At 37.8% G+C, this 16,452-nt stretch overlaps 1 protein-coding gene across 1 annotated transcript in view; it reads left to right on the top strand.

Annotated features, from left to right (window-relative positions):
• The window catches only part of TMEM63A (transmembrane protein 63A), a 32,763-nt gene that overhangs the window by 11,450 nt on the left and 4,861 nt on the right, over positions 1-16,452 (top strand). The window contains exons 9-22 of the mRNA XM_086875217.1: positions 580-631; positions 1,800-1,908; positions 2,301-2,371; positions 3,108-3,188; positions 3,821-3,944; positions 4,288-4,421; positions 6,695-6,832; positions 7,940-8,093; positions 8,851-8,957; positions 11,255-11,341; positions 11,961-12,023; positions 12,914-13,076; positions 13,937-14,042; positions 14,982-15,149. Coding sequence (XP_086731343.1) covers positions 580-631; positions 1,800-1,908; positions 2,301-2,371; positions 3,108-3,188; positions 3,821-3,944; positions 4,288-4,421; positions 6,695-6,832; positions 7,940-8,093; positions 8,851-8,957; positions 11,255-11,341; positions 11,961-12,023; positions 12,914-13,076; positions 13,937-14,042; positions 14,982-15,149 — 1,557 coding nt within the window. The remainder of the gene's footprint in view (positions 1-579; positions 632-1,799; positions 1,909-2,300; positions 2,372-3,107; positions 3,189-3,820; positions 3,945-4,287; positions 4,422-6,694; positions 6,833-7,939; positions 8,094-8,850; positions 8,958-11,254; positions 11,342-11,960; positions 12,024-12,913; positions 13,077-13,936; positions 14,043-14,981; positions 15,150-16,452) is intronic.

The following is a 16,452-nucleotide window of genomic DNA, read 5'->3' as shown; positions in this document are numbered from 1 at the left end:
AAGCTGATTTTGTGCATTTGAAGTTCTTTCAGTTGTGATGACTTAACTTGCAATGTGGTTTAACAGTCTGGGCTAGAAGGATTGCTTAGCTTTCTAGATACACTTAACTCCTTTTCCTTTGTGATCATTTACTCAATTTTCCCTCACTTGCAGTCAACACTGTTTTGTCAACACTGAATTAATGCAGCTTAAAAGCCTGAGATAAGAAATCAATTAAGATGAAAGAAAAATGTGAAGGAAATTATGTTCAATCCCTAATCAGTGTTGTTAATGGACATGATGGGAGATTGGAGGGTGAAAGGGAACTGCTTCAAAGATCTAGTGTTTAGATTTTCAAAACACTTTACTGTTTTTCTTGATTACTTGAATGTGGTATAATCTAGGGGTGGTTTTTTTCCAACTTTAAAATGCAGGACAGAGTAAACCAGCATTGATTATGATTCTAAATCTTTTTATCAATTAACTTGCTCAATATTAAAAAGAAATGTAACAACTTCTTTAAAAAGTAGAGTAAAAGCTGACTTTCTGGCAGTAAGTGTTGCACCAGTTAATTTTCCTACTTGTTATTATTCTTCCTAGATAAAGATCCCTATAGTTTTGGAAGAACAACTATAGTAAACTTACAGACTAGGTAAGTCAGTCTTGCAGAGTCCCTCTGTGCTGATGTCTGTTTCCTGCCATGGTCTCTAAACACAAGAATTGATATTTGCAGCATGACTCGTGGGGTTGGAGTAACTTAATCCCTGTACATCAACTGCAACTGGGATGTGTTCTGCTTCAGGCTGTGCACTTACAGTGCTGATAAGAAATCCTGAGACTGGGCTTCTACTCTCTCAGCTCTCACTTCTTACACCACATGTTTCTCTTGGCTAATGACTGTACACCCAGTGATATTATTTTCAGAAATTTCCCCATTAAGGGAAACCATGCTTCAGAAGGAAGGTAAAGCTGATAGCTTTACTGGAATGTGTAGCTGGGGTGATTTAAATTCCCTTACGTTAGACTTATGTGTCTGCATATCTCTCCCATCTAGATTACAATTAAAAATACTTCTATGTGTTTTAAAAAGTCTGTAAAATAGTTGAAGTACAAAGCTGCACAGATCTTCTGATTTTTTTCTTGATCAATCCACATCCATCCCTGACGCTGTGTCCAGTAGAATTTCTGTTTTGCTTAACCATGTTATGAAACCAATTAACTAATGGGGATTTTTTTTACTTTGTTGGATTTTTTTATCTGCAAAATAGGTTCTTGTTCTGAATTTTAGTTCAATTGCAATTATTAATGCCCTTTACAAAATTGAAGAGCTCTTCACAGAACAGAACTTCGGTAAGCTTTGAAGAAGGAGCTGCTAGAAAAGCAGAATTTACTCCCTGTATGAGACTGTTTTCAATTTGAATAATGATTGCAATCAAGGAGAGTTCAATTATGCATTCAGCACAATAAATAATAAAGTAAATAACAAACATTTTAGCAAGTAGCATCATATGTGCTGTAGGTTGCCTGAATGAGAAGGTGAGAGCCAATCACTGCCTAAATATGTCCATGTCATAGAGTATCTTTTTCTTTTCAGCTATATGACCCATAGAATTTTATGATTGATTCATTTCATGAATGAGAGCAAATAATCCTGTTGGCTGTCCAAGGCATCTGCATAGGTGTGACTGACTACCAGTGATTGCCTTTTTTCTTGTTTTGTGTTCAGTGAGAGGTTTTGATCTGATCATTTGATAGCTGTTTGTATCAGTTGGACAATTGGTTCTTCCTGTTTCTCATATTCCTAACGTTTTGTCTGACAGCAATAATCTTCTTTGGCTGCACACAGTTTTTGCTGTTGTTTACCTGATTCTGACTGTTGTCTTCATGAGACATCACATGAAGTATGTCACATATAAAGAAGAAAACATAGTAAGTGTCTGTATTGGAGAGAAAAAGTGTATTTGCCAATGCATAATGCTAAAAAAGCAAATTGCTAAGATGCCTCCTGCATGCTAGAATGGCATGAATGCTAGTGACATAAATGTGAAGGAATTGACTGAAAGCAATGCTTTACTGAGTGAATTATGAAAATGGATGGAGATAAGGGGGTTGGGGAGGGATTTGTAAAATTTTGCTGTAACCGGTTACCAGTGTAGAAAGTTCTGTCTTAAATAGATGAGCTTCCACCAAAATCAAAATTACCTACCTTTTTTCCTGCTCTACTGCACAGCTAATTGTGATGTATTTTGGCCTTCTTTATATTCTTGTTTTCTCTTTTGTAAGGTGGTTTATCAAAATGTAATTTGTGTTTTCTTTCCTAGGTTAAATGCACATTGTTCATAACTGGTCTTCCAAAAAATGCAAGTGAAGAGACAGTACAAAACCATTTCACGTAAGTTCCATACTTGAGAAATAATATTAGAGTCATAGAATGGTTTGTGTTGGAAGGGACCTTAAAGATCATCCAGTTCCAATTCCCTGCCATGGGCAAGAACACCTTCCTCTACAGCAGGTTTCTTAGAGCTCCATCCAACATAACCCTGAACACTTCCAAGTATGGGGCATCCACAGCTTCTCTGGGCAACCTGTGCCAGTGCCTCACCACCCTCACAGTAAAGAAGTTTCTCCTAATATCTAAACCTATGCTCTTTCAGTTTGAAGTCATTCCCCCTTATTCTGTCACTACAGGCCCTTGTAAAAAGTTTCTTTCCATCTTTGTTTAGGAATAGGAGATGTAAAATTTTCCTGGTAGTTCTCCCTGCCCAAGTAGATAAGTATTTTGAATTTTGTGCTGTTTAAAATATAGAAAACACTAGATTTCAATGAAGTTAGTTAGCTGATCTTAAAATCAGAGTTTAAGAAAGTGCCTGTGTATCCGCACTTTCCATTCATGCCCCCATACTGCATTTACTCGGAATAAAGCTGTGCATGTCGTATTAAAATAACTTCCAACAACTGTCTGTGGAAGTCTCTGCTCTCTGATAATTTATTCAGAAATTAAATGAGTGATGAGATGTCAGTTAGATACCAGTGCTGCTCTTTGAAACAGTTTCTTCTTGCTTCTCTTTGAAACAATTTCTTCATTGTACTTTCTGTTCTTACTGTTCTTATGTGCTGCTTGGTTTCAGGGATGCCTACCCAACCTGCACTGTGCTGGAGGTCCAGCTGTGTTACGATGTAGCCAAGCTTATTAACCTGTTCAAAAAAAGGTACTTGCTTTTGTTACCTACATGAGTTTAGCTTAATTTTATGGATGTTTTGCTAGTCCTTAATCAACATGTACCTGTGGTACTAACCTGGTGCATCCTAAGGATGGATTCTGCTCTTCAAGTTCTGGTCTGGACTTCAGTTAGATTCAGCTGTGTTTTAAAGCGGTTTATAGGGTTCAGCCCATCTCTTGTTGGTGTGATATGTTGTGTTTTGCCTAAGTTAAGTTTTGACTTGCTGATTATTTATGTATATATATACTTAGTTATTTCTAGACAGGCAGTGCAAAGTGAAAAACTGAGCTATTGAATTAATAACTCTGTTAACCCTGCTTCTTTGGCCAGAGGTGCTGATCACAGGAGAGACAAATGTTATCTTCTGGGCTCTCAAGAATAACGTTGGGTTGTTCTTTTCCTAGAACCTTTTTACAAGTGTAGGCTGTATAATGATATTATGGACTTGCAAGTAAATTATATAAGTAACCAAAATAAACTGCATGTAAATATCTTTGATGACTGATTAATTTGCTATCAGTCCTTGGCATAATTTTTTCCTCTCAGGGATTATAATCTTTTTAAGCTTGATGTTGATACTGTTTTCTTGAAAAAATTTATGGATGCATTTTTCTGTGCAGAAAACAGGCAGAAAAAAGCCTGATTTACTATGAACACCTGCATCAGAAGTATGGCAAGAGGGTCAAAATCAACCCTAAACCATGTGGTCAATTCTGCTGCTGCGAAATGGGAGGATGTGAAAGGGTAAGAGGTTGTGTTCTTTTTTAGTTATGGCTAAGTAGGTTATTAGAGTAGAAAACAGTTTTTGTGTCATGTTTTATTGACCTTCAGAAGATTCTTCATTGCCCATAGCTCATCTGCCATGTTCTTATACTGCATAGAAAAGGAATTCCCTGAAACTTTTGGAATGTAATCTTAGCGCACTAGCTGAAGTACAAGAAAATCTTGTTTGTCTTTGCTTTGTGACATGATTTGTAATTTGTGGGAGTGGCAGGAGAAAGGGTGATTATGGTTTGTGTAAGCTGTGTGTTAATGAGGATATTGGCCATCTGGTACCTGCATGTAACAACCATCAATTTCCCCACAGGAGGATGCTGTAGATTATTATACCAAAGTTAGAAATGAACTTGAGGAAGAATATTTGAAAGAGGAACAAGCTGTTCATAATAACCCACTGGGAATGGCTTTTGTAACATTTCAAGAGAAATCCATGGCAACCTAGTAAGTTTTGTCTGTTGTCTTGTTTGTTCTTTTTTTACTAAAATAGTACAGCTGATCTCTTGTTTGTGTCTCTTGTTTGCTTATGTTGGTTCTTCCTTTCTTCTTTTTCACCATTCTGGATTTGCTCTGCTTTGCTTTCTGGTAAGTTTTCCCATAAATGTGTTTTAGCCTCTTTGGTTTGAATGAAGAAATTATCTAAGGGACTAAAAGGCTTGGGACAGTTAATGGGATAAAGAGCCTTTCTCTTCTGTGTGGGATCCATCAGTGTGGGTTAAGGAGGCCAGACTAACTGGTTCTTGAATATCAGTTACTGACATCTCCATTTCCTACTGTGCAAATGGTCCAATTACCAACTGGTCAGAGTGGGTAGAAATTACACTGCCAATTAAGTCATCTCAGCAGTGTAGGGACCTGGCCACAGGTGATAGATACACATATTCTGTATATCTCTTACTTGTTGTTATAGATATATGTGTGGGCCTAATAGAAGGTTTTCTGTGCTTTGATTCAGTCATTTGCAGAGAAAAATGTGTGCAGCCTCTCATGTTCTGTTGGCACTTTGTGAGCATCTTTTGCTAACACAAATTATAATAGAAGAATAGAATATATTATAGAAGAATATTATATAATATTATATATTATTCTATTATAGAATATAATAGAAGAAGAAGAATAATATTCATATTACAACATAATACATCATGCTTTGTTCTGAGCCTCTGTGGTTTAAATCATCTACATTCTTTTGACCTTCAAGTCATGTTAGAGAGACAGTTTTTCAGACCATTTTTCAAGGAAGTCCAGGATGTAGGATTTCTTGCAAGAGTTTGGTATATTGGAGAAAGTTTTGCTTGCTGCTCTTTCACTGAGTAGTGACTGTGATGAAATCTGCCTCCTTTCCCAATTTTGTCGTGAAATAACATTTTGAGATGTGAAAATGGAAGAAGGAACGACCACTGAAGTTCCTTCCCTAGCTACTGATGTGTTGCGTACAATTTTGATGGGATAGTTCCTCCTTGAGCAAGCATTCTGAGTTACACTGCAGGCATTTCTGAGTTGAATCATCAAGATCTTAAAATATTTTAGTTTGTTTAGCTTGGAATTAATATGGTAGACTCCACTCCCTGGGAAATTAGATTAAATTATGTGTGAAGCTGAGGCTCCCATCAAATTAGAAAGTTATTTGGTGGCCTTAGGATGCTCTGCTCTGCAGAGCCCTGAAATAGGATGAGAGAAATAGGATGTCATAAGTGAGGTTCTGGGGACTTAGGTGGTTGTAGAAGCTTTTTAATGATGGCTAAAACTTGCTCTGTATGTATTTTAAAAAATAAACTATCTAAGAATAATCAACTGTCTTAAATGCTTGCTGCTGCAAGATGCTGGCAATCTGACATCGCTGCTTGAATTCTGGTAAGGAAAAGATCTGGGGGGTTGAGGGTTATGTTTGTTAGTTTGGTCTTTGTGTGTGTGTGGTTCTCTGTCGTCTTTGTGTTAAGACCACAACTGAGAAACAAGCATGTTTACAGATTTTAGAATCTCCCCATTTAAATAAAATATATATTGTTTCTATGCTACTGTAATAAAATAGTCTCTGAATGTGTGCCTTGCCCTTTTACTGCTGTCCTTTGAGAGATCTTTGAAAGCATTTATTTTGGGCATGTTTAAATTTTCTTTAAATATTTTGAATGTCAGTAAACTCATAATATTGGAAGATAGAATTAAGCACTGTGATTATTTTAGGAGTGGGTGAAAGAGGCTAATATTTTGAATTGTGGGAATACCAGCATGCTAAAAATTCTTCTGAGAATTGGTACTCAAGGCAAAATTGGCTGGTTTTGATACCAGTGTAAAGCATTAGTCTGCAGTCTCATTTCATTAGTCTACTTTGATTTGAAAACAGCTGTATTATGTAAAAACGTGTTTAGGAAACTGTCTGTCTTTAATTTTTTTCCCAATGCTCTCAGGCTCTGATTTTTTTTTTTAATATGACTCATTGCTGTTGTTCATGTTGGTAGAAGCAGTAAACAATTTAAACCAAGGTTGCTTTTATTTCCAGCTAAACAGAGCTCAAGCCTGTGGTAGCAACTGTTTATATAATGGTCATTATTGCATAATATGTTACATTATTGTTTAAGTTCTAGCTTGATCACAGGTTACTAAAATTAAGGAAAAAAACCCAAAACCTTTATCACTATTCCCAGATTTTCTCCTTACATATTTAACATTTTCTGGTGTAAAAAAAATTGGAAAAATCTTCTTCTTTTTCCTTACAGCATCCTTAAGGACTTCAATGCTTGCAAATGTCAGAGCATTAAGTGTAAAGGAGAACCCCAGCCATCACCCTACAGCAGGGAGCTGTGTGTATCCAACTGGGAGGTTACATATGCTCCTTATCCTGAGAATATCTGTTGGTAAGATTCCTGTTTTACATCCATTTCTTGGTGATAATGTAGGTTTAAAATGGGCCCAGGACAAATAGGGACGAGACTAAACTAAAACTAAAGTTTTATGTAGTGTTGGAATGTGGCTGATCTGCCTCTTTATTTTCATTACTGGTGTTCTTCATTGACCTTGGGATGTGTGCACATTACTTGGGGTAATGGACTAGAGTTTCTCCACCCCAAAATTTAAAAGTAAACCTAATCCTGTTTATGTCTGTCCCTCAGTGCTTCCATTTCTTGAGGCTAGTGTATACCTACTCTTGAGATCTGAGGAAAGCAACTTGCTATTAGTGCTGAGTATCCTCAGAATATGTATATATTTTTCTGGGTTACCACATGATGAGCATAACTTGATCCACTCTGTAAACTCTGGTCTGTCTTCTTCCTGTTCTTTTCCTTTTCTCCCCTGCTACCTTGAAGAAGAAGGACCACAGGGATATGCCAAGTTCACAAGAAGACTTGTCATAATTTGGGATGTTACTGAGCCTCTGCATCCCTGTTTTGTTTGTTCTGATTATTTGGCTTTTCCTGGCATTCAAATCATTCCAGTCCTTTTGGCAACCATCTCAAGTAACATTTAAGAACTTGTTTAAAATCTATAATTGCTCTTTTAACATAGCAGGAAGGGATGCAGTGTTTACAAATTTGAAATTTTATTTCAAATCACAGTTTTTTTTGTAGATTATGCCTCTGATAGGTGTTCTTCTTGCAGAAATTCTGTGTCTTCTATCTCTGTCTCTTCTTGTTCCATTTCTGTTTAGTATTTCTGTGTTATTGAGCAATGGAAGTGTTTCATCTGAAACCTTAACTAGATTAGACGTTATGTTTGTGTAGTGAAAGATTAAGTATGTTCTTCTGCAAGTGCAATTTATGTTATCATACAAAAGAGGTTGCACAGTTCTCTTCATTTGTAATAGCAACTGAAACTTGTGTAGTGCTTTGTTATATAACTTTGAAAGCTCAGTTTAGAAAAAGCAATGCCACCTGTTACTTGACAGATAGTGTATATATCTTCTTTTAACAGCAAATGCTTGCTGCTTGTTTTAATGTCTTTTTTATTTTTACTTCTTTCTCCAGGAAGAATCTTTCAGTGCATGGATTGAAATGGTGGTTTAGATGGGCTTGCATTAATCTGCTGCTTTTTATTGTGCTCTTTTTTCTTACTACTCCTTCCATAATCATCTCAACCATGGACAAGTTCAATGTCACTAAACCTATTCACTACCTTAATGTGAGTATTGCCATATGTTTGGATGTAGCTGTGAATCAGGGCAAAATTTTGGTAAACTGGTAGTGTTTCATTGTAATACCTTCAGTTTAAATTCCTACCTGACACCTTCAGTTGAAATTCTCAGGACTGTTTTATGTAGCTACTGATTAAAACCATAAGTCCAGAATCAGGTCTTTAACCATCTTTTTTTTCCTGGATAATAATCTGAAGTAATTTTTATCTGAGGCTTTATATTATTATAATGTATTTATGTGTTTGTGGTAAAAATTTGCAATCCAAACTTACGTAATTCGAAATTGTATAATCAAAAAAATCTTTGCAAAAAATGGAATTTTAAGTCCAACTTGTATTTTGATTTTTATGATAAGAAGGGGAGAATCAGATTTTTAACTCTAAGGTAAAATGCTGTTTTTATTTTGCTTATAGGGTTCAAAGCAAGATGACTTATTTATCTGATCCTAGTTTGACTGCAGCTAAAGCAACTTGCAAGCAGTTCTTTTTAAATATTTCCCCAAGCTAGTGTGAACTACATAAAAACTACTTGTGAGACTGAACTCTCATGGAATTTAATTCCCAGTCTTACTTTTTTGTCTTGCATGCCAGTGCTAAACACTCACTACTTAATTTAAGACTGTCTGAATATAGTTTCTCCAGTTCATCCTGCTATAATTTACAAAAAGAAAATATTAGCATCTGTGTTCCACCACAACTGCATTAAAGTGTTCTTAATATTTATTCTTATTTTTTCCCCCACTAGAATCCTGTCATCAGTCAGTTTTTCCCAACACTCTTGCTCTGGTCCTTCTCAGCTTTGCTACCAACAATTGTCTATTACTCAACTTTGCTGGAGTCCCACTGGACAAAGTAAGCAACATTTTCCTCTGTTTTTTACCTTATCAGCTGAGCTACTAAAATAAATGAAAGTGCTGATCTTTCATAGAGCTCTCAAATCCGCAGACTTTTCATAGCAGGGAATTTCCTGTTCTTGTCTCTTTCTGGTTTTATAACCACACTTCAGGGGTTGGGTAATTTGTAACCCACACAGCAAGTGTAATATGACCACATGATTTGCTTATGCTTTCCCCTGCTTCCCACCTCACTCCTCTTTGTGTTTAATCAGAAAAAAAGGTGTATGAGCAGGTTCAGGTGTAGCTTCAACAAGAGCATGGGTAGTGCCTCTAATCCCATAATTAACTTGCTCCCTGGGAAGACAGTCCATGTGGTTTGGATCTTCTCCAGGCTGACAGCTTATAAAAAGGGCATCCATCTTTTTGTTGTTTGACATTACAAAATGTAATGGATGTAACTCCTGGTGCACAGCTCAGATCTGTTGGATATGATGCCTAGAGAGGCTGATCTGGAACAGCAGCTAGGCAGAGTGAGAGGAATAAAGTAGGTATTTATTAAAAGACCTTAAAAGTTACACCTTGGGCAGTACAAGAGCCTGGCCAGGGCTGCACCCAGCACGGACCAAGATGGTTGCAAGATGGACGACCAGTCCCAAGTTTTGGCACTTTCATAAAAGTTTTGGTTCACTTACATATTGGGGTTAATTGTCCAATTACAGCTTCAGGTTATGAAGTCCCATCCTCTTTGTTTGCTCTCCTCAATTCCCCTTTGTTTATACTTTTTGGGCCCCAGGCTGCAACAGTTGTCCTTGGTTCTCAAGCTGGAAAAGGATTGTTTTGTCTACCTACCCCATGAAGAGATCTTAATAACACTTCATATGAAGTTCAGAGTTTCACACCAAGGCAGCACAGAATCTTGAAAATACGAAAGCTAAAACTTAAGGCATCTTTTCCCCCCTTTAGAGGCTTGACAAGTCCTTTACCTTGTCAAGTCTCTATCCTAAATATCTACTAATAATAGGTAGTAATAATTAATAATTAATAATTCAGAACAGATAATAGATGAGTATCTAACAATAGTAGATTGTAATAAACATCTAACAATAGATAAATATGTAATAGTAAATGAATACCTAACAACAGATAAATATCTAATAATAGTAAATATCTAACAGTAAACAGTGGTGATCTGAGAAGATCTATGTGGCCAAAGGTCCAGTAGATGTGTTGATGCAAGGTTTTCACACTGAACTGGTGCACCCTAGAGATGTCAAGCCCACTAATGCGCTGCTGACTTGAGAGAGAACTCAGAACTCAGCACAGCTTGGTTTGGAGTACCAGATTTGATGCCCTGTTTACCTGATCACAGATAAAAGTGTGGTAGTTCACATTCAATCCCATCTTCACTCAACTTCTCTCAGTCTTTATCCATAAAGCTTGTAGTCATTGTTTTTATATTCTGAAGTAATTTTGGTGGTTTTCCTTTTGAATTTTTGTACAATTCCTTCCTAAGACACCGTGTCCAGAGTCTGCTGTTTATTTGTTACAGTTGTATGCTTTGCATCAACTCTGTTTTGGTAGCTGTGCTACACACATGAGCTTTGACCCCTTCTCAATCAGTTAAAGTAATTTTCTGAAGTCACTAGAGATCACAGGTCTGATTTCAAGCCTCGGTGTAGTTACACTGATAGGTCTCGTAGTGCCCAAGTGTTCCTGTAATAAAACCCCTGTGATTTTAAAGCCCTATCAGATACCACCTCTAAGAGTCTGAAGTGTTCATAGTGCTGCCTTTTTCTGGCAACAGAGTGTCACTGGATCCGTGTCCCTGCTACTGTAGTAGGGGTATAGCATTAGTAGTGTCATGTTGTTCCCCAAGAGTCGACACTTGACAGGGAGGTTGTCTAAGTATCTGATTTCCTGGCAGCAGTGCCCTTTTCTGAACTGCTTAATCCTTCCTGGCATGACACTTGGAGAGCTGTTTGTTTACAAGCTGTTGCAAGATTGAGTGTCTTTGGGTGAAAGACCAGCTGTGCTGGTCGCACATCCCCGTGCATGTTGTGCAGACCTGTAGTGATGCTCATCCAGAGTCTGGATTAACATTCAGCAATATTTTTGTTGCCCAAGAAGACACTGAAAGTCTGCTTGGTCCATATTGGTGAATATCTCAAAGTTGTTTGGTTTTTATCTGGTAGCAGTGTGATACAATAGGGAAAGCTGGAAGTCTGACAGGTGCTGGCATTGTCCAGGAAAGAGCCTTCATATGTGGCAGCTTTTTGTGTGAGTTTCTTACTCAGTGCCTTTTTATGTTGATAGATCTGCAGAGAACAGAATAATGATGCATAAAGTCTACATATTTTTGATCTTCATGGTATTGATTCTGCCTTCCCTTGGTCTGACCAGGTAAAGAATTATAGTTTAATGAAATAATGGCTGAGTACTTCTATAATGAGACATAATATTGTGTTTTCTAGTTGTGACATATAGTCCATGTACCCTCTCTCCAGTGTGTGTGGTTATGTTATCATTACATTAGATTTCAATGTTCATTTTACATCTGGGAACCTCAGAGCCCTTAAAAGTTTCTGAAGCCTGTCTTTTCTTTTAACAAAAAAGTTAAGACCTTGTGAGATCAATGGCTCATTAAAAGTTACCCATACTCACCATTTTAGCTGAGAACCAAGTTTCCTGTGTCTTACACTTCAGTTGGAGTTGTCCTTTTTTTTTTTTGCACCTTTACAGTTTTTGGTTGTTTCCCTGGGTGTCATGTATTTGTCCTATTTGTATAATAATTGCTAAAAATGAATCATTAAAACTTTAATATGAAGTAGATGTTTTTGTTCTGTTTCATTTTGTACCATTTTTCTTATTTCTAGCTATCCGTAACTTTGATAAAATGTTCAGATTATTTGATTAAATTCTCTCTATCCACTGTCTTGATTTAAGCTGCTTAAAAAGAGAAGCAATTTTAGGCAGTACTAAGGTGTGGGAGACTGAATTGCATTCACCATCTTCCTTTCAGCCTTGATTTTTTTTTCCGCTGGCTGTTTGACAGAGAATCATCTGATTCTGCAGTTAGGCTGGAGTAAGTATCAGCTAAATAATTCTATTTTTGCTATTAATATTTTTGCTAATAATTTCTATTTAATTGCTATTCCTTTGTAAAGGAATACTTAGGACTTAAAATGTTTTTTGCTGTTTACTGTCATTGGTTAGTGTTTATTAAAGTTTTCTCAGGGTTGCTACTCTAGGATGATGTTGAGCTTCTGAATAAGGGGAGGAGACAATAAGGTTGGACACTAGAAAGAATTTCTTTACAGAGAGGATGACAAGATATTGGAATTGGATGAGGATTGTTGCATATCATGGACAGGGGATCTTCACAAGGATTACAGTGAGACCAAAGAGCTGTAGCAGTTCTCTTTCTGTAATCCAGTGAATCCTGATTTTAAGAAAAATGTATGTTTTTACACACATTACATTGCAAATTTGCACATATTGCTTATTTTAAGCTCTTGTGCCTGTGCCTTGAAGGAAAGAATAGAATGCAATTATTAGGACATAGATTTCCAAATGCTGTTTCGAAATCAGTAATAGGAAGACAATTAGAAGTTACCAAATTAGAAAAGATTATTATTCTATTGCAGTCTTATCTCATCTTGTGTCAGGTTGCTGTTGCAGACATTAGATGATGCTCTTGTCTGCTCTCAGCCACCCATCAGGCTGCTGCATCTTTTTGTGAGCAGTTTATTCCTCATCTGAATTGCAACTCAGACTCTTACATACTACCCTGGCTGCATTCATAGCTGTGCACTATTGTTTTACAACAAGGTCAGCAGAAGTTCTGGCCACTTCTTAACATATATAGTGCTTATTCTTACGGTAAGAGATTTCCAAAGGCAATAGAGATGAATTGTATACCTCCAATGTTTGCTTGCCTTCCTCCCGGTCAGTGTTTGGTGTCTTTCCTGGCAGATGTGTCTTCCTGCCTGACCAGGGAGCCTTCTTTGTGAACTATGTGATTGCCTCTGCTTTTGTGGGCAATGGGATGGAGCTGCTGCGCCTGCCAGGCCTCATCCTTTACACTATACGCATGATCATGGCCAAGTCCACAGCAGAGAGGAAAAACATCAAACAGGTATTGGAGCCCCTCCTTAGCAGGAGGCATTTCGATGACTGATCCTTGTGAGAAACAGTGGGAGCAACCATCCTTCATACCATTAACTATAATTTTCTGATGTTTTGTTTTTTTTTTTTTTTAGCCTTTGTTTCGCTTGTCCATGACAGGTTCATATTCCCTTCATTCACAGCACAGATAACAGGGAGGGATTTATTCCAGTCAGAGACAGTCAAAAATCAAAACCCAAGCTCTGAGCTTCAGGTATCAATCTCTTCATAGCTCTAAGTCAGAGTTTTATGATTTGGATTTTATAGAATAGGTCTGATTTTATCTTACACTCTGAACTTCAGGGGGGTTTTTATTCAAATCTGTCTAGAGTTAGTTTTGTCTGTCAGCCATCAGGTGTGTAGAACTTGCTTTAAACTGAACATGCACCTAGCAAAATATATATTTTTGCCTATATTCTATTTTAAGAACAGGACTTCACTTCCAGGTGAAGTGTCATCCTATAGCTTGAAATTCCAGGTGTTACAATGGGATCTTAAGCCTGTATACAGCTCCCACAGTGAGGTGAAGATTCTGAGATGGCACAATTATTTTCTGTCTTTGGATTTTAAGGAGCTGCTTCTTACAGATGCAGATTCCCTGAGAAATTACTTTAAGCCTAGGAAAGAAACAGCATCTTTTCTGTATGTCCAAGTAATAAATACACAAAATGCTTCATCTAATTACATAATTTCTGCCTCTTAGGGAAATAACTGATCTCTCAGGGGGAGTGAATAAGAGAAGATGAATTGTTGCTTTAGTGAATCTATTCTTAACTCCTGACATATTGATGGATGACTTGAGAGTTTTGGGTGTTTTGTTTTTGTTCCTAGCAACAGGCATTTGAATATGAATTTGGAGCAATGTATGCCTGGATGCTGTGTGTGTTCACTGTCATCATGGCCTATAGCATCACGTGCCCCATCATTGTCCCTTTTGGTGAGTTTTCCAGTGAGCACTGTGGGAGTGAGATGGGGTATGTGGAAAGTTTGGAAGGCCCAGCTCTGCATTCTTATTCCTGTTCAAATGCTGATAATCCTTAGGACTTGGATCCAAGTTTTTCCTTCCCTTCTTGCGGAAGAACAGTGAAAAATATTATTAATTACTTAGCTCTTGTACTGCCTTTAGAGATTGAAAGTACATTTAATGTCTATTAGATGTTTATTTTATTTCTCAAATTTGATAACTGGCTTTAGTGGTGAGGGGTTTAGATCAGACATAAGTAGTAATAAGTAATTTTATATAGTTGGTATTTTCATTTTCTAATCCAAAACTTTACAGAGCTAGATACAAGATAATTATCTAAATTAGATATTGTTCAGAACTGGTTTAATCAACAACCTTATTATTGGGAGAATGTGGCCAATTTTTATGTAACAATGTAATTGATATTTACTTACATTCTGTTTGTGTGCAGTTGTAAATATCTGAATGTGCCGCTGCATCCCAGAGCTGTTGCAATTCATAGCTGCCACAACAGTTGCTGGCTGTTCGTTTGGATAAGGAATAGCTGACTTGAAATCCAGTCATGAATCTGGTGAAGGCTAAGACAGAGATGTTAAGCCACTGTCAGGTCTTCCTTACCAGCACAGTGGAAGGGGAGTTGGGAAGCCTTCTCTACTGGCTTGGCCTCATGTGCCAGCACCCAGAAGGAGCTCTGGGCTCTCCCTGGGAGCACTAGAGGCACCAGAGAGAAGTGTGTGGAGAGGGGAGGGATGGAGGTGCAACAAGCTTAGGAGCAGGCGCTGTCTTGCAGCTGTACCCGCCTCATGTCTGGGGGGTGAGTACTCACCTGGCTAGTGTAGATCTCACAGAGTTTTGCTGCTTTTTATCAAACCTCTGACAGCCTCTGCGTGGCTCTCCTGTTTTCCCTGCCAGGTTTGATCTACATCCTCCTGAAGCACATGGTGGACCGTCACAACCTCTACTATGCCTATCTTCCTGCCAAGCTGGAGAAGAAGATGCACTTTGCAGCTGTCAACCAGGCTCTGGCAGCTCCTATCCTCTGCCTTTTCTGGCTCTATTTTTACTCATTTGTGCGGCTGGGTAAGTATTACCTGTTTTAACCTGGAAGCTGCTCCCAATGCTCTTGCCAGCTTCCCTGAATTAGATGTGAATTTTCATAAGCTTTTTGGGCTTTTATTTTTCCTTCTCTAAAGAGGAGATCATGGTGGTTGCCTGTGGCACTGAACTACACAAGATTTGCACAAGAGCCTTTGACAGAGATGGCTGATATAGTAAACTATTAGCGTGGGGCTCCATATTCCTTCATTTCAAAGAGATTGTGAATTCCTCAAATCAGTATACCTGGAATTGGCCAGCTGGGCTGCAAAGTGACAGACAGTGAAGATCATTGCATAAAACAGAAATCTATTTGTATTAAGATGGTCACTGGCTTCACTACCTGCATTCATGTAGCCTGGGCATAAGTTTAATTTACCTGGGTGAATTGGCTGCTGTCTCTGTTATACTGCCATCACTTAGGGAAAAATGCTAAAATGTTGGCTGATGCTAGTCCTTGTGTATTCTACATCATCCATCAAATTTTACATGGAAGACTGCAGTGAGCTGGTGACCCTCTTCCACACACTGTAGTTTAAAACCTCATGTTTTGTATGTAATTTATCTTTAAAACAGGGACATTCTGTGTTTAGCAAATAATTGGCATTTATAATATCAGCTGTGCTGTACTAACAGCTTTGATGCCAGAAAAGGTAGGCAACAGCTTATAGATTTTTATCAATACAGGAGGAGGCATATGACATGGAATGGGGATTTCACTGATGCTGGAAGGGTTGGGTTCCCCTTCTTTGGAAGGAAGCTCCTGATAGCTAACTCAATCGTGCCCTCATGGCAAATGACCATGTTTGCATTGTATTTCCTAGTGTACCAATCGTCAGAAAGGGATTGTTGGCTGGCTGTCATCCAACTTCAGGGAGAGATAAAGTTATAAGGAAAGCTCCCTGTAGATGCAAGAGGCACTTGGAACTGTTGCTTTAGAACTTCACTTTGTCCTTGGATTTGCATTGATGCTCCTGCATTACTTGTATGTTTAAGAATTTGGTTTTTTCCTTTGTTTTGCGAGCTGTTTTCTTAACCAGGAAGACCAACAAATCTGGGTCCTCTAAATTATCAGGAGAATTTCCAGAACATGCTTTAGAAAAATCAACTCCAAGCACTTGGCATCTGATGCACCTCTTTAATTGTTAGGAAGGAAATCCTAGTGAAGTAAAAATTAAATCTGTATTATAATGTTTTCTAGTTTTGCATGGTAAAACCATCATTTGTCAGGGACCTTAATAATGGAAAACACAGACCAGATTGCTGTGTTTGGCTTGGTCAGTGTAGA

This window comes from Cyanistes caeruleus, chromosome 2, assembly GCF_971803275.1.
Source record: "Cyanistes caeruleus chromosome 2, bCyaCae1.hap1.1, whole genome shotgun sequence".
Classification (NCBI taxonomy): domain Eukaryota; kingdom Metazoa; phylum Chordata; class Aves; order Passeriformes; family Paridae; genus Cyanistes; species Cyanistes caeruleus.
Note: the sequence above shows the minus strand (reverse complement) of the source record. Positions and strands in the feature narration are given on the sequence as shown.